The sequence below is a fragment of the Choristoneura fumiferana genome, chromosome 11 (assembly GCF_025370935.1).
Source record: "Choristoneura fumiferana chromosome 11, NRCan_CFum_1, whole genome shotgun sequence".
Taxonomy (NCBI): domain Eukaryota; kingdom Metazoa; phylum Arthropoda; class Insecta; order Lepidoptera; family Tortricidae; genus Choristoneura; species Choristoneura fumiferana.
The window spans coordinates 1,890,613-1,917,509 of record NC_133482.1 but is presented as its reverse complement, the minus strand read 5'-3'; the positions used below and the strand labels follow the sequence as shown (position 1 = coordinate 1,917,509).

General features: G+C 38.2%; 2 protein-coding genes and 1 non-coding gene across 6 annotated transcripts in view; 2 read left to right on the top strand and 1 right to left on the bottom strand.

Annotated features, from left to right (window-relative positions):
- The window catches only part of hth (Meis homeobox homothorax), a 385,579-nt gene that overhangs the window by 105,525 nt on the left and 253,157 nt on the right, over positions 1 to 26,897 (top strand). The window lies entirely within an intron of this gene.
- Positions 1 to 26,897, top strand: part of LOC141432913 (uncharacterized) — a 51,009-nt gene that overhangs the window by 13,298 nt on the left and 10,814 nt on the right. Inside the window, 13 exon segments of the mRNA XM_074094747.1 lie at positions 2,813 to 2,885; positions 3,452 to 3,581; positions 6,934 to 7,073; positions 8,788 to 8,906; positions 10,234 to 10,312; positions 13,116 to 13,193; positions 14,011 to 14,127; positions 15,323 to 15,400; positions 19,049 to 19,136; positions 21,247 to 21,348; positions 24,200 to 24,268; positions 25,751 to 25,798; positions 25,801 to 25,838. Coding sequence (XP_073950848.1) covers positions 2,813 to 2,885; positions 3,452 to 3,581; positions 6,934 to 7,073; positions 8,788 to 8,906; positions 10,234 to 10,312; positions 13,116 to 13,193; positions 14,011 to 14,127; positions 15,323 to 15,400; positions 19,049 to 19,136; positions 21,247 to 21,348; positions 24,200 to 24,268; positions 25,751 to 25,798; positions 25,801 to 25,838 — 1,159 coding nt within the window.
- TRNAR-UCU (transfer RNA arginine (anticodon UCU)) lies at positions 4,815 to 4,887 on the bottom strand. The gene has a single exon. It is a non-coding gene; the product is annotated as a tRNA-Arg (tRNA).

The following is a 26,897-nucleotide window of genomic DNA, read 5'->3' as shown; positions in this document are numbered from 1 at the left end:
GATTTTAGTATAAGCCCCGTGGGAATTTACGACATTTTATTATGGTTTATATCTGTCGGCGGCCCGATCGTAAAATCCGCCAGATCACGAAATTTCCTAGGCATATTCGTGAAATGCCGCCATTTCATGAATTGGCTAAGGGACATCCGCCATATCGTTCAAAACTCACCGTTTTAGCGATTTGCCTAGTGACGTTTAGGCAGATCATGGAAATTCCTAGGCATATCATGAAGCGCCGCCATTTCATGATTTGGCCAGTTTAGGCAGATCATGAAATTCCTAGGCATATCATGAAACGCCGCCATATCGGTTCTGGCACTTCGCCGGCCGCTGCCGCGGCACGCTCGCTTCGCTCGCTCGGCTCGTGCGTCGTGATCACAATTAATACTAACCACTCCTCGCCTTCGCTCGTCGTACCTAATTTTTTCTATAAAAATATAACAACTAGTCAATACTTTATTTACCAACAAAATACTAACCTCTAAAATACGGGCAGACGTCCATGGTTTTTTCATATTGTGCACAGAATCCGTTTGATTCACATAAAAAGAACGAGCTGATGTTCAAAAAGCTTCTTTTGCACTTCTATTTTGAATTCAATCACTATTTTCGGTTTAAGGATCATTTTGTTGCGACGCCGACATTTTTCACGCGCTAAACAAACACGGCCGGTCAGCTGGTCACGGCCGCGATTGCATTACGCAGCGCCACCAGTGGCCAAAAAAGAACTATTTTACGATGTGCCCGCGTATAGAGCTAGGAATATCGACGAAATGCGTTGCTCTAATCGATCTGCCGTATTATTTCTCAGGCACATCGTGATATGCCTGGACAACTTTAGGCATATCATGAAATGGCGGCGTTTCACGATATGCCTAGGAATTTCGTGATCTGGCGGATTTACGATCGGCCGCCGACATATCAATCGATTTTTTATGATAAGTGTTAACAAAGACGCCATTTACCTGACCATAGACATTTAATGATGTGAAAACCTAGAACCTTGGTAAAATAATTTAACCTGTTGAGTAAATGTTGCTGTTGTTTTATATATGTGTTATATATTTATTGTATATAGTTAGGTATTCGAGGTTTACATATGCATTTATATTTATTCAAATGCTTTGCCCTATTTGTCGATCCTTGTTTTTATTGGTTTAAGATATTTATTTTCTCAAAAGATTTACGTAAACATAACTTTCTAACAGTAGCATAAAATTATTGAAATTAAAAAAAATACAAACATTATAATTAAAGTAAAAATAACCTACTTACAAATAAAAACCCCGTATCACCGTCGCTGCTGATTGTGCCCAGAAGGCTGGCAGCATTGCCACGTTGGAGCGCGATCTTGTTTTTTGATAGCTCCTCTACCACTCAAAGTTGACTGGCAGAGATCCCTGCAGGGATAAGTCCGCCTTTAACACTTTACTTTTATTTATGTAACTTTTTTGTTTTTCCTTTTTGTACAATAAAGAGTATAAACAAACAAACAAACAAACATAAATCGATTAATTCATTATTTGAGTAGATCAAAGTATGTTTGTCTATTTTATTATTTACAATACTTGATTTAAATTCCAAAGACTGTTTATTAATTTATGAAAGCAGTAACTATTTTTTTAATACTAACGTAAGTATAAAAAATCGCTTATTAAATCGAGCATTAATCGATTTTCAAAATGTCAAATGTTCCACCATCTCTATACGCTAGTCTATGCTACTACAGATTATACCCATGTTTCATTCAAGAAATAACGTCAGATTTTAAAGAAGATTTTTCAAATGAATAATAAATATTGAAATCAAGTGAATTTTGGTGAAAAAAGTGATTATAAGTCTAGTAAAAAGACACGAATTATAGATGAATGTGTTTTTGATGAGATCCACTGGGTGTTTATACAAGAATTTTGATAAAATCTGTTTGTTTACACTTTATATAAATTGGATTGATATAGCCTATATAAGCTTCCGACCGAAGCAACTGGCGGTCTATGGGGGAGGCATGTGTCCAACAGTGGACGTCCTACGGCTTATAATGAATCAAGGGCGTATTCAGGGCAGAACTTTCCCAGTGTAAAACCATTTTGCAGTATATCGACGGTTGAAGGGAGAAATTGACTAAGCGACATTTTTGTGCAAATTTTTAGACACAGGTAGTAATTTTTAGACAGAAAAATTTACTGATTCCGAACATGTATATAACTCACTAACTTAAAAAAAAGAAACTCAGTCAATTTCTCCTTTCAACCGTCGATATATATATCTGTATATATCTTCATAAACAAAAAAGCCGTGGTGGCCTAGTGGTTTGACCTATCCGCCTCTCAAGCAGAGGCTCGCACCGAAATTTACCACGAGCTTTGCGAAGGAGAAACATCGTGAGGAAACCTGCACTAACCTGTGAAGCAATTCAATGGTGCGTGTGAAGTTCCCAATCCGCACGGGGCCCGCGTGGGAACTATGGCCCAAGGCCTCTTGTTCTGAGAGGAGGCCTGTGCCCAGCAGTGGGACGTGTATAGACTGGATGATGATGATACCTACGTGCCAAGTTGATAATGTTGTGCGAAATTTTGAGTTATTACAAGAATGGAGTCAAGTGTATTAAACACTTTGTATAGGTAGTGCCACGAGAGTTGAAGTGAATGATTACACACACAGCTAAATGAAGAACTGATTGCACAAAAGGAGAAGGAATGAAATGAATGAGTGAATGTCTTAATCCCGCCGTCGTTACATGACATGTTCTTGTTTGCGTGACCTCAACTCTGGTGGCACTACCTGTATAATAATGATTGTTATTATGTTTTAGATTGGGCCTGCAAATACTAAAAGCTATAGACTCTATACACTCCGTTGGATTTCTACATAGAGATATCAAACCGGTAAGGAAAAACTATATTTAAAAATATGCGTGATATACTTTTATATTATTTAAATAATAATAATAATAAATTTCTTTATTCAGGCATTTTTTAAACCCATACAATTTACAGTAAAAAATAAAATATTATTAAATCATAATCCTGAATTAAATAAATAAACAACAAAAGTTAAATTAAGTAATTAAAATGGTAAAATTAACATGCAATTAAAATAATAATTAAAATTAAAGTTACAATTTAACATGCCACTAAATCATTACACGCGCAGGATCGCGATTTCATTGCCAAAGTAGCGTCGCACTCACTCTCGCAACAAAAGACCAGAAAAAACGAACAAATGATTATTAACGATTTTAAAAGAATATAAATGTCTATCACGCATAATTATTGCAGTAGACACATTAACTTGTATATTAAGAACAGTTCTAACAGACCACATTTTTAATTTTCATAAAAAAAATATGGATTAATCGGGAAAAACTAACAAAAATGCAACGTTGCCAGATCAGCCGGTATAAACGCTTTTAAAGATGATGATGATGGTGATGATGATATTTTCTTTACAGAGCAACTTCAGTATAGGCCGACACCCATCAAATTGCCGCAAAGTATATATGCTAGATTTTGGTCTAGCACGCCAGTATACTACCAGCAACGGACAGGTTCGGCCGCCGCGCGCCGCCGCTGGTTTTAGAGGTTAGTTTTTTTTATTTTGTCGCCAAACGGCTGTATCGATTTTGATGGAATTTTGCGAGGCTGTGAGCCGTTTTAGCGCGGTGTTTTGGGTGAAAGAATGGTTGGAATCGGCGCAGTGGTGGTGGAGTTATGTTTGTGATGGTAGAATTGGTAGATGAAAACTTTTATTTAGATACAAATGTAGTTGTGGGGTAAATGTAAATAATCAAAAAAAATATGAAAGAAGAGACCTCTGCCCAGCATTGGGGCACAGAAAATTACTAACTAAATAAAAGTATTGCAATTTTATTTTGCCTAATTTTATGAAAATATTTTTTGTACATGAAATAAGGCATTGTAATAAAGAAAAATCTGACTGTACCTACTTGCAAACTCTCATCCAACCTCGAGCTAGATATCCTTACCAAGTTCTTAAATCGATATGATTGATTATCTAAGTGTTAAAAAAATGTATCTGAACAAACAAACAAACTATAGGTTTTTTTTTTAAATTTCATTTCTTCTTCTCTTTTAAAATTTGGCTTTTCTGTCCTAATTAATAGGACAATTTCGCCAGTGTCAAGTTAAACTCTCTTTGAGAGGGACGTTGTACGGTGTTTGTAGTTTTTGCAACTTGATAGTAAAATTCCAGAAACCACGCGGAGACAACTTGCGCATTAAAAAATGTTAGACACGAGAGCAATATAGGATTTTGGGATCACTGTTCACTGTTAAGGTTAACCGCCGGATAAAACACTATCAAAATTATACTTCAACTAGCCAAAGAAACAGAAATAGCAAAATTAGATATTTTCTACAACCTCCATGTTCGAATGCTACAAATCGAATCAAAAATTTCATTTTTAATGCAAGCTTTTTCTGCTGACTGTACTTGTTAACTGTACTTGCAATGTCATCTAAACCACATATCCGTACCAAATTTCAAGTCGGTACTATTAACCATTGAGGAGTTCTCTCCTACGGAGACGATCCTGGCAGGACCGCCAAGATGTCATCAGATTATTGTATTGTCACCAAATTTACATAAGTATGCCAAATTTCAAGTCAATCGGACCACTGGAAGTGGATCAAATTTAGCTGCCAAGATTTGACCCTAACATACATATAATAAACAAACAGGTAAAGCTGAAGAAAAGCTTCTAAAAATTGCTAAATAAAAGCATGTAAGTACTTACTTAAATAAAACTAATAAAATCTTGATAAAAAAATGTAAAAAAGCATGTTTTAGTAATGCATCCCTGGTGGGGATCGAACCCACGACCTTTGGATTAGAAGTCCAACGCGCTATCCTCTGCGCCACAGGGACTGTGTCGATGGTTGCGAAATTATGGTACACCTTCTATCGAGGCTTTTCGTGGCAAATGAGGTCAATACAAAAATGGCGTTACTCCAAGAAGTGAAATCTAAATGGGTGCCAAGTTCAATGGTCAGTCCTGAATTGTATTTATAACAACTTAAAATATCATTTCTTCTTATAACTTAGGATAATAAATTGAAGCCGAAGGTCGGACTTGGCTAGTTGTCATAAGAATTTTATTATAGCTTTCGCAAGTTCTAAAGCTGTAAGTTCTTATTTTATTCTTCCGAGAAACTAGCCATCGAACATAGGGCTCTTCTATGACTGTTTTAGGTACCAACTTAATAATAATTCGTATATGAGAACTAGCCAAGTCAGACCTTAAGCTTCAATATATTATCCTAAGTTACTTATAAGAAGCAATGGTATTTAAAGTTGTTATAAAATATTTTATATTGTTATAATTAGATATATTTCAGGACTGACCATTGTACTTGGCACTCATCTCTCTTCTTTTGTCGATAAAGTCAACCAATCAAGGCATAAGTATACCATAATATATTATTTTTTTTTTTTTCAATTTATTTAAATAAAAAATGCACATACACATGTGAGACAGTTTGTTGGCGTTGCGCTCAATCAAATCTTAAACTACGACAAGTTAGGTACTTTACACTAAGATAATAAAAATTAATACCAATACGGCATACGATAACTACAAACGTTTTATGTATATTTTGGTACATTAGAAATTGCAGACAATGTAAACAAACCCATTATACCTTCATTCATTATTTCTACCATTCAGCAAGTAATAAAATTCTTCAAATTTATCCAGTAATACTTGCTTAACCCTTTTCCAGACCCCGCTAATTTAGATATGCTTTTGCATAATAAATTATAGTTTTATATTGTTTACCTATGAGGTATTAATTTAAAGACGAATAGTATTTTTAACAACTTCAATTGATTTTGTACCATATTGTAAACGTAGCAAGGTCGAATATTCGTGTACATTTATGTGGTCGCTATATGGAGTTCAGACTTCATTTTCAACAGAGATTCATTATAAATTTTAGGAATTGACAAGATTTCATATTTCTAAGACAATAATTTGATTCGTTCTCTGTATTCTGTTTGGAAAGAGAAAAACGCTGATATTTTTAAAATTTCGCTACAATTATTAATTCATTTATTACAACTTTTTTAAGATTTGCTTATTCTAAAAGGGCATAACTCCAAAACTACGACACAATAGATCCATTACTTTTGTCTAGTCTGTTAAAAAAAAGATCACGTAAATCTGACGTAGACGTTGCATAGAGACGTTGTCAAAATTATGACAGCTCCTTTTTCTGGTGAAAAAGGCAAAGTGCTGTCGTAGTGTTGGCACATACAGCCACATTTTTTCATTTTTTTGTATTTTTTTAAATATGGAGAAATCAATTATAATAAATATTTTCCCATGTTCAGGAGGCAAAACTCTTTCGATTCCTGTAGTAATTTACAGGTGTTAAAAAATGAAATCTTGTCAATTAAGTATTGCTTACAAGATGGAGCGACGACTTGGTTAAGATCGCGGGATCGCGGTGGATGCGGAAAGCACAAGACCGGTCTGAGTGGAGAGCCTTGGGGAGCCTATGTCCAGCAGTGGACGTCTTTCGGCTGACATGATGAAGTATTGCTTTGTTCTCCGTCCATAGTAGTTATTTGCTGTTGGTTGGAACAATTTCCTTATTTTACTAGACCTCGTGACACGTTTACTTATCACTATCTTTTGAATGTTTTGACGGGATAAAAATTATCTGACTTTTTATCACTATCACCACAAGATTTTGTATATATTTAACACAATATTACTTATTTTTGTGTTGATATAGCGTCAATTTTTTTTTATTAGTGGAAAACTGAAAATGGACAACTTTTGAAGAAATAGTCTAAAGTATAATCGATCTGGAGGTCTATGGGGTATATGGGAGAGGCCTATGTCCAACAGTGGACGTCCTACGGCTGATATGAAGTTGAAAAAAAAATTTTTTTTTTTTTTTTTTTCAGGTACAGTCCGGTACGCATCCATAAACGCGCACAAGAACAAAGAAATGGGACGGCACGATGATTTGTGGTCTCTGTTCTACATGCTGGTGGAATTCGTTAACGGGCAGCTGCCTTGGAGGAAAATTAAAGATAAAGAACAGGTAAAAGAAGTCGCGTTTTAACCGATTTCGAGGAAAGTTCTCAACTATATTGATGGCTGGATGGCCAAGTGGTTAGAGAACCTGACTACGAAGCTTGAGGTCCCGGGTTCGATTCCCGGCCGGGCTGATATTTGTATGAATAATACGAATCTTTGTTGAGAATTGGATTTACTGTGATTTTTTTAAGTATATTCTCTGTCTCTTTCTAAAACACTTATATGCAGCAGGTATGCCGTTACTTGCGTGTGACGACACATCCTAATATGTCTTTCTCTGTCTAATCTTGAATTTCAAACCCTTTATATTTCTGTTATATGTAAAGGTAGCTTAATCATTGTTTTTCTATTCGATAACACGCATCCTCAAGTTTTTACTTATAAAAAAAAAATTTTAACAAAAAAGTAAAACCGACTCCAAAAAAATTAAAAAATAACAAAAAATGGAACCGACTACAAAACCCTTGAAAATATTTTTCTAGGTAAGTAGGTACGTACTAGCTCGAAGTCGGTGCCTCAGCACGAGCCAGCAGGAGTGGGACAATTCACAATAGTCGTCTACCTCACCTACATACTATGGGTTTCAATCCCTCCTGCTGGGTCGTGCTGAGTCACCGACTTCGAGCTAGTACGTACCTACTTACCTAGAAAAATATTTTCAAGGGTTTTGTAGTCGGTTCCATTTTTTGTTATTTTTTCATTTTTTTGGAGTCGGTTTTACTTTTTTGTTAAATTTTTTTTTATTTATCACTTTTTAGTGATTTGTAGCCAAAGAACATCACACAACGATTCCATTAAGCTCAAACACGACTTAGTTACGTTGTTTAATAACAGAGTTCCGTTGCCTACCTTCTGGCTTCAGCATCAGATCAGTTCGAAAGAATCATTAACTTAAATCTTCTTCTTAGTTGCTTATCTAGGTAAGTATATTAATCATGATAATTTAAATTTAACCCGTGCAATACTTGTTATTGATAGTAGTAGTTCCGTTGGTCAAATCTGGTCTTCATCATCAGTTCCACTTCACCAAATTATGATTTGCAAGAGCAAATGCACGAGTTACTGCTAAATATATCCAAATTACTATAGGTGTCCCTACAATATTTGAAGAGTTCCTCGATTTCCTTAAGATCAGATCATCAGATCCTAATTTGCTGCTTATGGGACCTAATTGAAAGCATTCCTAGACGAACTCAAAAAAAAATTTTCAAATCGGTTCATAAATGACGGAGTTCTGAGGTAACAAACATTAAAAAAAAAAAAAATACAACCGAATTGATAACCTCCTCCTTTTTTGAAGTCGGTTAAAAATGAATAAAAAATGCTCAAATACCAAATATGGTACCTTAATACCTTAAGTAATAAAGAAATAATTAAGTAAGTTAATAACTTAGGGTAATCAAGATTGGTTTTTGGAGACTTTTTTGTATTTCAACTCCAAATTTTGTTTCTTTTACGGTCATCCCGTAAAATCCATATCGAAAATACAAACTGAAACATAGATGCACAGAAAAACCAGAAAAAGAGACCAGCGCTGGGATGTCAGGTAGCGGTATAGCACGCAGCACGGAATGCTGAGGGCCTGGGTTCGATTTCCAGCGCTGGTCTCTTATTCTGGTTTTTCTTTGCATCTATGTTTCAGTTTGTATTTTCGATACGAACTTAAGGTAAAATAGCACATTTTCTGCACTCGTTGTATAATCTACTATTTTTCCCAGGTCGGCCTTATGAAAGAGAAATACGACCATAGACTGCTTTTGAAGCATCTGCCGTCGGAACTGCGGCAGTTCTTAGAGCACGTGCAGCAACTAGAGTATGCCGACAGCCCGGACTACAGGTCAGTTGGCTCACGTGCGGCGCGGCTGCGGCTGTGCGACGGGTGACAATTACTGCGCGTAACGTTAATTGTCATAATATAAATGTTGTGCATTGTGTAGGTATTTTCAGAGGGATCTCTTCTAGTAATGAACTAAAAGAATTTCCTTGCTCACCCGCGACCTTACGATAGCTAAGCTTATGCAAAATATGCGTGTTCATGCAGTTCCTCCACCGCCACACTGTAAGAACACACACAAATCACACAAACCCATCTATCACCACCAAAACACTACACTGACGCGTTTCGAACTCAAACAGAGCTCATCTTCAGAGTGACACAACCGTACACCATGCTACCAGTTGTTAGACTAACGAACCACAACCACCGTTTTAACTTGTCACTGTAACTCCCCAAGTACCCACATACGTTTTATGAAACAAAACAAAACTACCCACAAATTATTAATAAACTTTTTAGTTCATTGATATGGACCTCCGCAAAGTAACGCCTGATTCAATAAATTCTCTTCTAGTAGTCTCTAGTTTCGAAATTTAAGTCTGTCTGTATGTCTGTCCGTTCGTCCGTCTGCGGCTTTGCTCAGAGACTGTTTGTGCTGGAAAGCTGTAATTTTGCATAGATATAAGTACTAGCAACTATGCCGACAAAATAGTAGAGAATTTTTTTTTTGCGTACCGCCCATAGAAAGTGGGGGGTATTTTTGTTTCTCGTCCAACCCTATAGTGTGAACCTGTGGGGTACAGTCACCAGCACCAATATCTGACATAACAAGCGTGCATAAATATCTGATACGACTCTATTTCTAGGGCCGGAAGGACGTATCAGATATTTTTGCACGCTCCGCTGTGGCAGATATTAATGCTGGTGACTGTACCATCAGCCAAATAAGTGTTCTATCAATTTTTAAACAAGTTCCTATCAAATGAATATGTCGCTAAAGTCGAACTTTCAAGTTGACAGACACGTCTATTGGCATTATTGTTTTGTGACATGCAAACGATTATCAGCTTTAGGGTGGTAGACCACATATTTGGCTGATGGTGCCTTCGGATAGGTCTTTTAAAATAATTGGGGAGTTGCGAAGACGATTTTTCGATTCAGTTATCTGTTGCGAAATATTCAACTTTAAAGTGCAAATTTTCGATTGCAATATAAATGAGGTTAATTAAGCGCTCAAATTTAAGCTAAACGTGGAAGTTTCCGTACACAATACAAAAACCTTAAAAAAAACTTAATTTTTTCGTAACGGCTACGGAACCCCATCTTGGGCGTGTCCGACTCGCTCTTGCCCGGTGTTTTTCTTTTATTTTTTTAATCATGTTTACAGCATGCTGACTGGCCTTCTGGAGCGGTGCTGCAAGAGGCGAGGTGTTAAGGAAGCGGACCCCTACGATTGGGAGAAAGATGTGAGTGCTATGTTCCACCCCCCACTAGACAGAGTGTCATAAGAGCCAGTTAATTAGGTATAAAAACGTTTGGTATACATTTCACTAGCCCTAATGTCAAGATAGCTAACGTTTGGTATAAATTTACCTAGCCCAAATGTCAAGATAGCTAACGTTTGATATAATTTACCTAGCCCTAATGTCAAGATAGCTAACGTTTGATATATATTTACCTAGCCCTAATGTCAACATAGCTAACGTTTGATATAATTTACCTAGCCCAAACGTCAAGATAGCTAACGTTTGATATAAATTTCATCAGCCCTAATGTCAAGATAGCTAACGTTTGATATATATTTACCTAGCCCTAATGTCAAGATAGCTAACGTTTGATATATATTTACCTAGCCCTAATGTCAAGATAGCTAACGTTTGATATAAATTTACCTAGCCCTAATGTCAAGATAGCTAACGTTTGATATAAATTTCATCAGCCGCAATGTCAAAATACTAAACTTGTTAGTCCTATTGATTACTCGACTTAAAGTTATTTGCCCTAATCTTTCTTATGAACATTAAATACACTAATATAAGCCGAGTTTAGACTTGCAAGAAAAATCGTGCAAGTTGCATTACATTGCGGCGCTCGATTGACCACTACAAACTCGTTGGCTTTCATCATCATCATCATCCCAGCCTATATACGTCCCACTGCAGGGCACAGGCCTCCCCTCAGAAAGAGAGGGCTTGGGCAGTAGTTCCCACGCGGGCCCAGTGCGTATTGGGAACTTCACACATACCATTGAATTGCTTCGCAGGTATGTGCAGGTTTCCTCACGATGTTTTCCTTCACCGTAAAGCTCGTGGTAAATTTCAAATGTAATTCCGCACATGAATTCCGAAAAACTCAGAGGTGCGAGCCGGGGTTTGAACCCACGACCCTCTGCTTGAGAGGCGATGGGTCAAACCACTCGGCCACCACGGCTTCACGTTGGCTTTAGGCCTCGCAATGTGATGCAGCTTGCACGATTTTTCTTGCAAGTCTAAACTCGGCTTTACTAAACGTATTTATGATTGCCACATACATGGCACAAACTCTTTACGATTACAAAAAAAAAATACAAATTTATAATATTTGCAGGCATTTTTGACAGACTCAGATACAGATGCCAACTCGGTTTGGTGAGACAAAGGTTTTGATCGGTTGCTGAACTTAGCATAGATTTCTTTGTACTCTCACTCATTTGTGTTTCACGGTTGTATAAAAAAAACATATCATTATTGCTCATAGGAAAGAAATAAATAAAAACGAAATCGATCAAACGTAATCTAACAAATTTTTTATGTGAATGAATCAACACGACATCCTTTATGTTGTTGGGGTTGGGGGGACTTCGTCTAAAAAGCAACTGGTCTGAGTACCAAGTGGCCTAAGAAACAATTGGTATAAGTAGCAAGTGGTCTAAAAAGCAACCGGTCCTGACCGGGAGCGCCAAAGTTCGCATACTCTTCGCTAGTCATACCGTAATTTTTAGGTTAGGTTAGGTTTGTTTTATAACAATTCTGAATAATTTTTGGATAAAAAAAAAATTGTTATGACAAACGATCGTTCTGAAAAACATTACATTCGGGCTTCTAATAAGTATGCGAGCCGATATGGACCCACCTGGGTTCGATTCCCAGTGCTGGTCTCTTTTTCTGGTTTTTCTGTGCATCCATGTCTCAGTTTGTATTTTCGATATGTTTGTATCTTCTTCTTCTTCTTCATGGTTTCACGGGATACCCGTAAAAGTAACAAATTTGGAGTTGAAATAAAAACACAAAAAGACTCTAAAAAACTAATCGGAATAGGAGCTCCGCGAAGCGGGGCTCCGTCGACTTTGAATCAAAAAATTTTAGACCACTTGCTACTTGGACCAGTTGCTTTTTAGACGAAATGATACCGACTCTTGGTAGATCAGAATTGTATGGCAATGTCAAAAATGTAATTGTATTTGGAAAATTTTATGTCCGTTTTGGTTATGTGTATTGTCGAGTGTGCACGTATACGTGGGTCAATCAATTTTCATTTACTACTTAAAAGTATGATTTTATAGGGTAGAATTCCACTAAATGTTGAGATATGTGTCAATTTTAAGGCAAATCCTTCATGGCTCATGTCTTAATCCTACTACTTTGCTCAGGGACTATCTATGCTAGAAAGCTTTTATTTTGCACGGATATATATGTAAGCTATGCCGACAAAATGGTACAATAAAAACTAAAAAAAAATTTTTTTTAGGGTACCTGCCATAGACGTAAAGTGGGGGTGATTTTTTTTATCTCATCCAACCCTATAGTGTGGGGTATCGTTGGATAGGTATTTTAAAACCATTAGGGGTTTGCTAAGACGATTTTTCGATTCATTGATGTTTGGCGATATATTCAACTTTAAAGTGCAAGTTTTCATTAAAATCGAGTGTCCCTCCCGCCCCCCGTAGTATATCAAACTTTCAAGGAAAACTATAACGGCTAAGTTCGCTTGATAATTATTATTAGTATTACTCTTAAATAGCAGCCTAGACTTGGAAGATTGCGTATAAAATACGAAATCCTTAGAAAAATATTACTTTATTTCGTAATGGCTACGGAACCCTATTTTGGGCGTGTCCGACGCGCTCTTGGACGGTTTTTGCCTTCAGTAAAAGTAGATCAACTTTTATTGAAAACATGTTCGCATTACCGATTGTCATTCAATTTGTGAACCGATTTAAGTTGATCAACTAAAATCGCCTCGTGAGAACCCCGCTTATCAAACAGCTGGTATATTTGTGTTGTCTTTCAGTCGGTGATGCCGCGTCCGCGCGCGTCAGTCCATCCGGTGCCGGACCACGCGGCTCCGACGGAAAGCGCGCCGGAGAATGTAAGTATACGGAATGATGAATCATGGACTGGTTTATTATAAAAGGTTGTTATCTTAGCCCGAAGAATTGCGAAACTGAAGTGGCAGTGGCAGGACTGATGGCCGATGGGGTCAGAAGGTTCTCGAATGGCGTCCGCGGACCGGGAGACGAGCTGTCGGTGCCTCCAACAAGATGGAGCGACGACCTGGTTAAGATCGCGGGGTCGCGGTGGATGCGGAAAGCACAAGACCGGTCTGAGTGGAGTCTTGGGGGAGGCCTATGGCCAGCAGTGGACGTCTTTCGGCTGACATGATGACAAGCGAATTTTGGCATAGTTGTAGGGAATGGTGATTTAAACCACACACTAAAAGTACTGATGAGTGGGGGTGGAGTTAACTTGGGTGTAAAGGTCCCATTTTTTAGTTTTATGCTAGATCTAGGCGACATGAAGTGACTTTTTATTTTTACACTAGAGTCTAGTGCATAAAGTAAAATTCTTCGTCTAAGACCAAGGCAATCAGGTGTAAAAGCCACAAAAGAAAGAAATTTATATAAAATTAAAAATCAATCAAAATAGATCAATAAAACTAAATTTAAAATTATAATAGTAATGCGTGAACAATTAAAGATACATAGTAAGTGAACAATTGTTTCCACTGTTGCTATTTCATTTCCTCGCCATCGAAGTTAAAAGCAGAGTGTAAAACTCGAGCATTAAACACATTTTTCCCTCGAAGTGTCTATCCACCCTCGCCGTACCGGCTCGGCTGACTATATGAACGTCTCGGGTGAAATAGCTCGTTTTATGCTCTTGTTGTACAATCTATTTTTTTACAGACCCGCCGCCGTTTAGAAACGGAAACGGCGACGGCGGCCGGCGCGGACGCGGCGCCGGCGCTGGTGGCCGGTAAACCGGAGAAACGCGCGGAACCGCCCAAACATATCAACGGTTACGTGAGTACACTCGAACTGTCAAAGATTTAAGGAAAGAAAGAAAAAAGGGAAAAACATTTATTCGTGACATTATTATACAAAATACTATATAAATGCTGACCAGGAATATCAAAAACCGGTCGCGAGGGCAGCACCGTTTTATATTGCAACATTCTTTACACTTACTATACGATATCTACCATTATATTTCTATGAAAAATACTTTTATACGTCGTGAATTATTCTCCTTCCGAGGCTATGGATAATCATCGGCATTTTAAGGCACAAAAACGCAAAATAACACTATAAAATACCACGCGTAAACAGCAAGATGACAATTGAATTTAGTGTTGCCAGTGCAAGAAATTAGTTCTATTGGTTTTCCGCAATATGGCGAGGTTTAATTCTGGTCAGCCTTTAGGATTTAACTAAAAAAATTACATATCACGGTTACGAAATGGCCCCAAATCAGAATAACGCCGCCCGTGCGAACTGCGCTGGTATTCCTTTGGGACCATCAGGACTGCATATATCGGCGGCCGATCGTAAAATCTGCCAGATCACGAAATTCCTAGGCATATCGTGAAATTACGTCATTTCATGAATTGGCTAAGGGACATCCGCCGTATCATATATAAGAATATTTTTGTTTTGCTTTTAATTATTATTATTGAATTGAACTCTAATTTGACATTGTAAATTCTATTTTTTATTTTGGCTGACAACTTTTTGTATACATTTGACGATCCTTTTGTGAATTTCTTGTAATTAACTGGCATGTGTTTACAATGTATTTTTTCAAAAGGCAATAATTTAACGATTCGCCTAGTGACTTTTAGGCAGATCATGAAATTCCTAGGCATGTCATGAAACGCCGCCATGTCGGTCCTGGCACTTCGCTGGCCGCTGCCGCGGCACGCTCGTTTCGCTCGTGCTTTGTGGTCACAATTTATACTAACCACTCCTCGCTTCGCTCATCGTACTAAATTTTTCTTTTTTTCGGCATATCAGGATGTGCCCGGTATATAGCTAGGAATATTCCTAGACATGTTTCATCAAAATCGTTTCAGCCGCTTTTGAGATATTGAGCTTTGAAGTGGCAAAGTCGGAGGTTTTCCAACAGAGACAAAGAGGTTGGTTAGGTTATTTCTATTTATTCAAGTATATGTTTATTATTTGACAAACGGCGTTGTGAAAGTTCCTAATATGTTCGCAGTCAACTACAGACAAACCGACGGTGGAGAAGGAGCCCGAACCCAGGACACACGCCCCGTCCCCGGACCGCCATGCTAAGGTGAAATAACATCTCTAGTCGTAAGATTGTTTTTTTTTATCTTTTTGTATTTTTTATTTCAATTCCAAATTTTTTGTTACTTTTTCGGTGATCCCGTAAAACCCATATCGAAAATACAAACTGAAATATAGATGCATAGAAAAACCAGAAGAATAAGACCAGCGCTGGGTATCGAACCCAGGTCCTCGGCATTCCGTGCCACGTACTTACTGCACTGTTCAGTCTTAGGCAGTTGTCTCACCGCCAGCGAGGAAACGATTGGCTAACGACTATTTTCTCGCTCAAGAACAGAACAAAAGATATAAGTTCTGTGTGAGTAAAAGAGACACATATATTAATAGTTGATCGCTGGCTGTTCACACTGCCGGCGAGAACTCGCTCTCACATCTTTTGTCGCAGCGACAAGAGTATAAAACTCGCTGAGCTATAAAACTAGCTCAGCGATACTCGCTCAGCGCTGTTAGTTTGGCGGCCGCCCGGCTCGAGCGAGTGGAGCGAGTAATCGCCCGTCGTGCTCGAACACTCGCTTTTCACTTCTCGCCCACTCGTTTCTAGTTACTCGCTCTGCTCGCTTCTCGCTCATCGTCGTGGTGGACAAGTGCCTTAGGCCGTAGGCATAACGTTAAGGGGCTGTTTCACCACCCATTGATTAGTGTTAACTGACGGTTAAATGTGATGCCGTCTCCGTCTATTCGAACAATACAAATAGAGACGGCATCACATTTAACCGGCAGTTAAGACTAGTCAATGGGTGGTGAAACAGCCCCTAAGTAGTTTAGTTTTTAATTTAAGTAGGGTACAATTGTTCTAAAAGTGAGCGCAGTTAGTGAGTTTGTTTGTAACTTCTTCACGCTGAAGCGGCTGAACGGATTTGGACGAAATTTGGTATGTAGATAGCTGGACACCTGGAATAAGACATAGGCTTCTTTTTATCCCGATTATCCCACGGGATAGGGATAAAGTCCTGAAATTTTAACCGCTGTCATGGCCTACCAACTCCTACACGCTATATTTAATATTAAAAAACAGCAATAGATGGCACTACCATTAACATTTGTAAATTATAAAATGTGAATAAACCGAATGTGGCCGAATTAAGTAGAAATATTGAGATTAAAAATATAGACTAGCATATTTTATAAACACAACTTCACGTCAACCTTAATTAAACTCCTTAATTTAAAGATAATAAACACCATAAATAATAAATTGAGAATACGAAAGTAAAACCTAATGTGCTTCATTTCAGCTATGAGCTTTCGTAGTGGTTTGCAATTGTGACGCTAGATGGCGAATAACCGGAAATGCGCTTGTCCCGCGCTTGTCGAAACTATTGAGAGAAACATGCCGTTCTCTGCTAACGACGTAAATAAGACAGAGACATCATGAGTCAACTTCAAGTTGTATCTCACGCTAGTGAAGTCGCTGTCCGTGCTGTGACATTGACATTAAAACAGGCCGGTATTCTAAGTCGGTATTATCCGGCCGGGAAAAGAGTGTCACCCCTTTGTTTACGAGTTTTGTGACGTCACAGCATACTTAATCTATAGACTAACATGGCCGACGCCAGCGTTATCGCAGATTACGAAAAGATAAATTTTAAAAATAAATATCGATATTTGGATCTAAATACGACGACTTGGCTTGTAAATACTACAAATACGAAAATCGAAGTTCATGTCGTTCGGTCCCTCTGACACTTACTGTACTTATCATACGAGAGCGAGAGAGACGGTACGATACGAACTTCGATTTTCGAACTTCGGTGTATCATTTGAACAAAAACAATTTTACTTATTTTATTTTTTATTTTATTTTAATAAATATATTTCATTTCATTTCATTACAAATAGGTATAATACGCGACATGTAAGTAAACCTGAGCCAAAAATGAGTAAAAAATACATAGTTACAATAGTTAAGAAAGTGGTTTCCTAAAATTGTTCGCAATGATCCGTTTCCGTCACGTCGATTCCGAAACCTCGATTGATTACGCACTGACCAGCGGCGTGAGTAGGTTATATAACGTAGCGCCATCTACCAACCCTGTGATGTCCTAGTCAAGCTATAGATTGGGACAACGAGCGACAACCGTATCCTTAGTGTCTCACTAGATGGCAATACGTATCGTGTTATTTGTGTTCTCACTGGTGCCATCTATTGGAAATCAAAGAAAAGAAAAATAGCCAGTTGAATAGCCAGTATTAGGGTGATACCATTTGCTTGTACTAGTGGTGTCTCTGTTATATATGTACTCTGTGCCGCTGTGTTTAGAGTTTTTCAATTTTAAACAGTTGTTCTTAACACAACCTCAATGAAGACCATCGCGGTCAACACCAGGGGTATTGCAGATGCGTCGCCAACCTAGCTAAGATGAGATACCTCAAGCAATTTCGTTTTTTGTACGGAATATTCCAAGTTTAGGTATATTTTATACCTTAGGCTGTTATTTACTTTTAACTACTAATAATTCTCATGAAAACTAACCGTTATAGTTTTCCTTGTAAGTTTGATATACTTACAACATCCTGATTTTTTTTCAAATTTTTTCACCCACCGGCTTAGATTTTAGAGGGGGGGTGACGCTCGATTTTAATGAAAATTTTCACTTTATAGTTGAATATTTTGCAAACACATTACTGAATCGAAAAATCGTTTTAGCAACCCCCTAATGGTTTTAAAAGACTTACCCAACGATGCCCCACACTACAAGATTAGATGGGAAAAAAAATTACCCCCACTTTACGTCTATGGAGGTACTCTATAAAAAAAAATGATTTTTATTGTACCATTTTGTCGCATAGTTTACATATATATCCGTGCAAAATTACAGCTTTACATTGATAGTCCCTAAGCAAAGACGCGTACGGACAGACAGACAACATGCCGAAACTATAAGGGTTCCGTTTTGCCATTTCGGCTATGGAACCCTAAAAGGAGGAAAGGTATTTGACTTTTTTTTTATTCGACTGAATGGCAACGAGCAAGTGGGTCTCCTGGTGGTAAGAGATCAACACCGCCCACAAACATCTGCAACACCAGGGGTATTGCAGACGCTTGCCAACCTAGAGGCCTAAGAATTTGAAAGAAAGAAAGAAAGAAAATACATTTATTTAACGCCATAAAAAACAAACATAGGAACAAACAATTTGACTTTGACTTGTAAATAGCTCAATGAGGGCTATCGTTTTTGTCTCACTAGATGGCGCACTTTGCGTGAGGTTTTTAAGTGTGGCTTTCAAAGTCTGTTATTACGGCGTGAAAACAAAGTTTAGATTAAAATCATATTTAATACACCTTAAAACCGTACCATAAAAATATCGAGCATGCCACAGTGTTGCATAGTCCCCGTTTTGTTCGGAAAAAAGGGAGGACAAAGGTTTCCGAAAGACAAAACTGTCTCAAAACACAGACATTCATTGCCCCGGAACCCGGAACGCATATTTGCCATAATTAATTTCAGATATTGCAAAATATTGACAAAATTATTCTAATTATAAATAAACCCGCGTAGCTCACCCAAAAACTATGAGATTTGACATTTCGGAGACCTCACGCTACACTAGCGCCTCTAGCGGCGAATTCATACGCGATAGCCCTCATTGGTGTCAAGTGCCCGTTTATATTGATGTATGTCTTCGTCTCCAGGAAACCAGCACTTCAGTGGTGACCGGCACGACGGCGACGCGTCCTGAACGACAGAGCGTGCCGCCTTGCAAGCCACGCGTCGGCCCAGGTACGTTAGCGTGCTACCGGCAGCTAGGCTTGTTAATGGAGGTTAAAGTAACGCATTTCTGTAACATAACCATGGCATTAATTTAATACAGTATTTTATCTACATGCATATCATAACTTCCCTATTATATGTTCAGAAACGACTATCAAATGGCCTTTATTAAGAAACCTGGTATCTGCGGGTGCATCTTAATGTTCACATTAAAGTACAGTGCATCTTAATGTTTACATTAAAGTATCGGTAACACTTTTAACAATGCATATCTGTACATATTGTAGAAAACTTATGACATGCATGTAGATAATAATTATATTTCAGTCAAAGTCAAAGTCAAAATCAAAGTCAAAATACAGGCCATATCTGAACATATTATAGAAAAACTTAGATATGCATGTAGATAAAGTATGTATGCGGCTATACATAATTAGGCATTAAAACACTCGTGTGATCTTATCATGAAACTCGCCTTCGGCTCGTTCATAAAACCACACTCGTACTTTAATGCCTCTCATTATGCACCAGCCACAAAATAACTATTTCAACCTGTGTGTCGCGACCTCCTGGGGGACGCGAGGCCCCTATCAGTTGCTGGGGAAACTACTTCAGTAAAATAACAATAAGTTTAACAATATTTATTAAGAAAATATTAAGTAATAAAGGTGATTTCCACTGGCGAGGCGAGACGAGAATTGAAATGAAATTTGTATGCAATCTAGACATGGTAATCTCAACTCCGCGAAGTGATCTGACTCACTAGATCCAGCTCCGGTGTCGGTACGAATCCGCTTATTGAATCCGACTCCTTTATTGACTCCGGTTCTTTCGAGCGATATTAATTTATCTATGGCCGATGCGGCCCGGCTCGGTTCGGTAGGTACCAAGGTCAATGTACTGACTGAAGTACCGATTCGTTTCGTCCTTTTAATGTTGAAAAATCTAAATTGTGTATTTTTTAAAGAACTAGAGCTACTTTAAGAACCTACTAGTTTTCTGTTTGACTATTGAAGCTTGAAAACAGTGTTAAATATGCGTCGCCCGCTCCGGGTCATATTAATATGTGTTTTAATTCTATCTCATTTCTTCCAATATAACCGAGCGAGAAGTCCGTCCGAGTACCGACGTAGGTACCGGCTCACTCAGCACGACCGACCAAACGTAATAAGATCCGATCCGATCCGATCCGAGCGAGAGCGAAAGCGGAGCGAGTGAGTGTGACGGCGATCACGAGCCACTCGATCCGGCCGGACTTGGTCGGAGTTAGTAACTCCGGAGTCGATAAGATTTGAAAGGAGTCATTAAGGGATTCGGATCCGATTGAGGATCTGACTCTTTGAATCTTCAGATCCGGATTTCCCATCTCTAAATGCAATCTCGCCGCCATACAAATTTCAATTCTCGTCTCGCCTCGCCGGTGGAAAATCACCTTTATATTTATCACAAAATAAACTACCTACAATGTAGGTCCTACATGAAAAAAAAGCAACGGTCGCGCAATATTTCTTCATACTAAAGGGGTCGTGTAATTATTGGTTATTGGAGTAGACACATTAACTTATATATTAAGAACAGAGTTCTATCAGACAACATTTTTAATTTTCATTCAATTTTTATGGAATATCATCTAAACATCTTCACAAACTTTCACATTTATAATATTAGTAATATAAAAAAAGAACGCTTTGTGTTTATGTTGGATATAGGCGACATAAAATGCCTTGTTATGCTCTAATGCATAAAGTAAAATCTTCGTCTAAGACCAAGGCAATCAGGTGTAAACAGCCACAAACAAAGAAGTTACTACAAATTTTATTGATTTATATAAAACTAAAAATCATTTAAACCAATCATAATAAATCAATAAAATTAAAACAATAGACTTATTATAATAATGCATAAATAAATAAAAGGTACATAGTAAGTGAATTGTTGTTTCTACTGTTACTATTTCACTTTCTGGCCATCGAAGTGAAAAACAGAGTGTTAAACTCTAGCATCAAACCCATTTTCCACTCGAAGTGTCTATCCACCCTCGCCGTACAAGCTCGGCTGGCTATGTCTCGGTAAAATCGCTCGTTTTATGCTCTTGTTGTACAGTCTAGTATTATTTCAGGAGGCGGTCCCACTCTGGCAAGACTCCGGGTGGTCACAGCGCCGCCGTGCTGCGTGCAAGAATTGGCGCACAACGAACACACACCAACCACTTCCAATCCAAGTATGTTCAAACTGTACTATAAGAAGATACGGGTTGTCTCTCTGACCGGGTCTCCCTCGTAATCCATAATATCGTTTGTCCTAAACTCAAATGCCATAACACTTTTGACATATCATACTTTTGCCATAATGATCTTATGTCCTAATACTCTAAATCCCTAATATGCTTTGTACTAATGTAATAAGACAAAACTTTCGAGTAATAATATTAAAATCCATAATATTAAATGCCATGTCAGAGCACTTGTTGGCAAACAGCGATTTGCTAGCCAGAAAAGTAGATTAGGTGAGAACTGAGACTCCAACAGTGACGAACCGGTACCAGAAAAGTAAGTTAGGTAAGGTTAGAACTGTGACTCAATATTAGGACAAAAATATTATGGCAAAGTTGTTATGGATTTTGAAATTAGTGCAAATAAGCATTAGGACAAAATGTTATGGCAAAAGATCATTATGAAAAAAGTTATGGATTTCGAAATTAAGACAAAGATATTATGGATTCCAATATAGGACCTCTCTGACCATGGGGTGATTCAATTAGCAAAACTGAGCTACAGTAACCGATGATAAAGATTGCACATCGGTCTTCGGAAAAAGACAATGGGGAATGGATGAAGATTTTAGAAACGATTGATACCTTTACCTTTTACCTTTTTGCAGGCGGTAGGACCTTGTGCTAGGTCCGCCCGGATTGCTACCACCATCTTGCTCGCTAATCCTGCCGTGAAGCAGCAGTGCTTGCACTGTTGTGTTTCGGCGTGGAGAGTAAGACAGCCGGTGAAATTACTGGCACGTGAGGTATCCCATCTTAGGCCTCTAATAACCCTGGTGTTGCAGATGTTTATGGGCGGTGATGATCTCTTACCATCAGGAGACCCACTTGCTCGTTTTCCTTCCAGTCGTAAAAAAAAACCTTTTTTATGGATAGGAATAACCTTTCTAATTAACAGAAAACAATATCAGATTTTTAAGTAGCGTCTGCGAATATTCTCTATATAGCGTCTATCTGTTGCCGTTATTAAGATCAAGCTAAAAAACGGCAAATCAATCACGTTCGTTGTATGGGAGCCCCCCTTAAATATTTATTTAATTCTGTTTTTAATATACAATACAATACAAATATGGGCCAATCAACTTTTTTACCGACACTAATCTGTCCGCGACATTTTTCAAACAATTGCAGATTTTTGTAAGCACTTAAACATTTTTTTCTGTAACTTAATAAGTAGATGGTGTACATGCCATCCTAAGTAAGTTCAACCTATTAAACCGTGAAATATCTTGTTGGAAGTACGATTTTTTGGTAACGCCAGAGACAATTTGGTAACGCAGGAGACTGGCCCATATTCTTTATTGCACACCATAAATCAGTACAAAAAACTTATAATATTTATTGTCATAGCGGCCGCAATAGTACATAGTCTGTGTAAATTTCAAGTGTCTAACTATTACGACTCAAGAGATAGAACCCAGTGACAGACGGACGGACAGACAGACAGCGGAGTCTCAGTAATAGGGGTTCCGTTAAAAAAGTGGCTCAGCTATGCAAGTAGATTTGAACCTTGAATTTATATCACCATGGTCAGAGATACCATGTAGATACAATCCCATTGAGAATACATGAGCTCAGTTCAAAATGTTTAAATTACTTTATACTCTATAAATACACGCACATAAATACTAATTGCATTTATAACAATTTATATTCACAATAGCTTTTGCCCGCGGCTTTGCCTGCGTGGTAGTCGATTATCGCCTCAGATCAAATAAAAAGTAAAGATGGAGCGCGGTGAAACGCCCGGTGAGGCCGGTTTTATAAACATGTGTGCGTAGGCCGGTGTTGCCATAATAATTCTTAGTACCCCGATACTACAAAAATATCGTTACCGTTGAATAACGTTTTAATAGCGTTTTAATTACTTTCACACTTTGATACCGTTACTACAATAAAAAACGTTGATAAACTTTTACAAGAACCAAATAACTACGTTGCGTGTCACTTTCTCACGTTTTAAGCCGTGTTAATAAAGAATAGAATTAATAAAGATTATATTACATAAGCGGCTTTTACCCAATACCTAATAGGGTAACTACAATATTATAATGCAACACTAGTGTTGACGTTTTATGTAATAAGGTTTTGGTGTAGTTTGGTTGCAAGTGTGTGCGTGCCACTGTGTAAGCACACGGATTGGTGTAGTTTGACCGGCCTCACTTCGTTGTTCGCAGCGCCCTATGTTTAGTTTTATTTGATCTGAGGTTATCGCTCGCTGTTCCCTCAAAAACTGCTTTTTTCCGGTATGAAAAGTAGCCTATGTCACTCTCTGGCCCATAATTAATCTCTATGCCAAAAATCACGTCGAACCGTCGCATAGTTTCAGTGAAAGACGGACAGACACTTATAAAATTTTTAATTCCAAATTTTTATTTCAATTATTATTATATTTTTATTTGAAATAAAAAATACAAAAAGATTCCAAAAAACCAATCTTAATTTGATTGCTTGGTAACGACATCTCTTGTCCGGGTGAGCGGTTAGTTCCAATGGAGTGCCGAAAGTTTCTCGATGAGGGCTACGGTGTAGATGTCGCTAGCGTCACTGCTTAAGTGGCTAAATAAGAAACAAACAAGCTGAGATATGAGGTGCATAGGGGAAATTCGTGTCTGTACCGTTGACCAGCAGTGGTGTAGCGGTATAGCACGCGGCACGGAATACCGAGGACCTGGGTTCGATTCCCAGTGCTGGTCTTATTTTTCTGGTTTTTCTGTGCATCTATATTTCAGTTTGTATTTTCAACTTAATATTAGGATGGATTCAAGGATTTTTTTAACAAAAATATTATTTTTTGCAGCTGAGGCAGTCAGCCCTAGAATCTTGGCTGACGTAGACAGTGTACACTCGGACACGCATTTTAAAAGAGGTTAGTATAATACAGCATGTTATTATCAGTTTCCATTAACTTTAAGCGTACATTTAACAGTTCAAAAGAACTAAAAGTAACCTAACATCTGGTAGCATGGTGTACGGTTGTGTTGCTCTGTAGATGAGCTCTGGTTGAGTTCGAAACGCGTCAGTGTAGTGTGGTGGTGGTGATAGATGGGTTTGTGTGATTTTTGTGTTTTCTTACAGTAAGAAGGTGGAGAACACGAACACGCATATCTTGCATAAGCTTAGCTATCACAAGGTCGCGGGTGAGCAAGGAAATTCTTTTAGTTCAGTTCAGTTTTGCAGGTGGTAGGACCTTGTGCAAGGTCCGCCCGGATTGCTACCACCATCTTGCTCGCTAATCCTGCCGTGAAGCAGCAGTGCTTGCACTGTTGTGTTTCGGCGTGGAGAGTAAGACAGCCGGTGAAATTACTGGCACTTGAGGTATCCCATCTTAGGCCTCTAGGTTGGCAACGCATCTGCAATTCCCCTGGTATTGCAGGTGTGTATGGGCGGTGGTGATCTCTTACCATCAGGAGACCCACTCGCGTGTTTGCCATCCAGTCGAATAAATTGACTTCAAAACTCTTTAATTTGCGCAATAAACAGTATAATATATATATATATATATATATATATATCACGGGACAATTCACACCAATTGACCTAGTCCCAAAGTAAGCTTAGCAAAGCTTGTGTTATGGGTACAGTCAGCGTCAAATACTCTGTAGCAGTCAAAGTGGCCAAATAGTTCGGTACACCATACTAAATATATGGTGTACCGGACTATTTGACTACTTTGGTTGCTACAGAGTATTTGACGCTGACTGTACTAAGCAACAGTGTTAAGGTTCTCAATTTATAAGCGCCGCGTGCACTGAGTTGTGTGGCACGCAGTTGCTGTGAAACGCAGGGGCGGGCGGACGAGCGGACGCGGTGGCTTATCCGTTCTGAGATGCGGTTTGACTGGGATTGTTCTATTTTTATCGACTAACTTTTAGTTGTAATAAACTAGATTTTAGGTTCAGGTTTAGAGATGCTTTATTTACTCATAAAAACAATACAGTAATATGATTCCTTAAAATTAAACAGTTCAGCATGATCGCTAACCAACTATTAGTGGTAATATACTAAGTTTTAGTTGTTATAAACTAACTTTTAGTTGTAATATACTAAGTTTTAGTTGTTATAAACTAACTTTTAGTGGTAATATACTAAGTTTTAGTTGTTATAAACTAACTTTTAGTTGTAATATACTAAGTTTTAGTTGTTATAAACTAACTTTTAGTTGTAATATACTAAGTTTTAGTTGTTATAAACTAACTTTTAGTGGTAATATACTAAGTTTTAGTTGTTATAAACTAACTTTTAGTTGTAATATACTAAGTTTTAGTTGTTATAAACTAACTTTTAGTTGTAATATACTAAGTTTTAGCTGTCATAAACTGACTTTCAGTCGTAATGTTTATTGCTTCAGGTACCCGCAGGACGGCCCGTGCGCGCGCCGACCAAAGCTACACGCAGTTCGCGTAATGGACGACGAGAACGTGTCGGCTTTGCAACAGGTGACTTACTTTAAACTGATTTTATAAATAGACATTTTCAACATAAATTGCGCTTTTTTTTCAGAATTAGATATTTTTTGACGACGAAAAAAAATGTCCCCTATTTCCATAAAAAAATTATGCGTCCATTTTGTATCGACCTATAATAAACTGTATGACATAAGATTTGTTAAAATAGAATTTTTAATTCAAGCTTTTCGCTTGCTACTTTTTGTTGGCTGTACTTGCATTTTTTTTATTCTACTGGATGGCAAACGATCTTGCGGGTCTCCTGATGGTAAGAGATCACCACCGCAACAGGAGTATTGCAAATGCTTTGCCAACCTAGAGGCCTAAGATGGGATACCTCAAGTGCCAGTAATTTCACCGGCTGTCTTACTCTCCACGCCGAAACACAACAGTGCATGCACTGCTGCTTCACGGCAGGATTAGCGAGCAAGATGGTGGTAGCAATACGGGCGGACCTTGCACAAGGTCCTACCACCTGCAAAACTTACATTGTCATCCAAACTACATTTCCGTACCAAATTTCAAGTCGCTCCTATGCTGTTGAAGAGTTCCGTCCTGCGGAGACGGTCCTGACCGGACCACCAGGATGTCACCAGAGCCCAATTGCATAACAAATTTCCTTACGTTTACTGCAATGAGGGCTATCGCGTATGAATTCGCCACTAGAGGCGCTAGTGTAGCGTGAGGTCTCCGAAATGTCAAATGTCATAGTTTTTGGGTGAGCTACGCGGGTTTATTTATAATTATAATAATTTTGTGAATATTTTGCATTATCTGAAAATAATTATGGCAATTATGCGTTCCGGGGCAATGAATGTCTGTGTTTTGAGACAGTTTTGTCTTTCGGAAACCTTTGTCCTCCCTTTTTTCCGAAAAAAACGGGACGCAACACTGTGGTGCTCGATATTTTTATGGTACGGTTTTAGGTGTATTAAACATAATTTAATCTAAACTTGTTTTCACGCCCGTAATGACAGACTTTGAAAGCCATACTTAAAACCTCACGCAACAGTGGCGCCATCTATTAAGACAAAAACGATAGCCCTATTT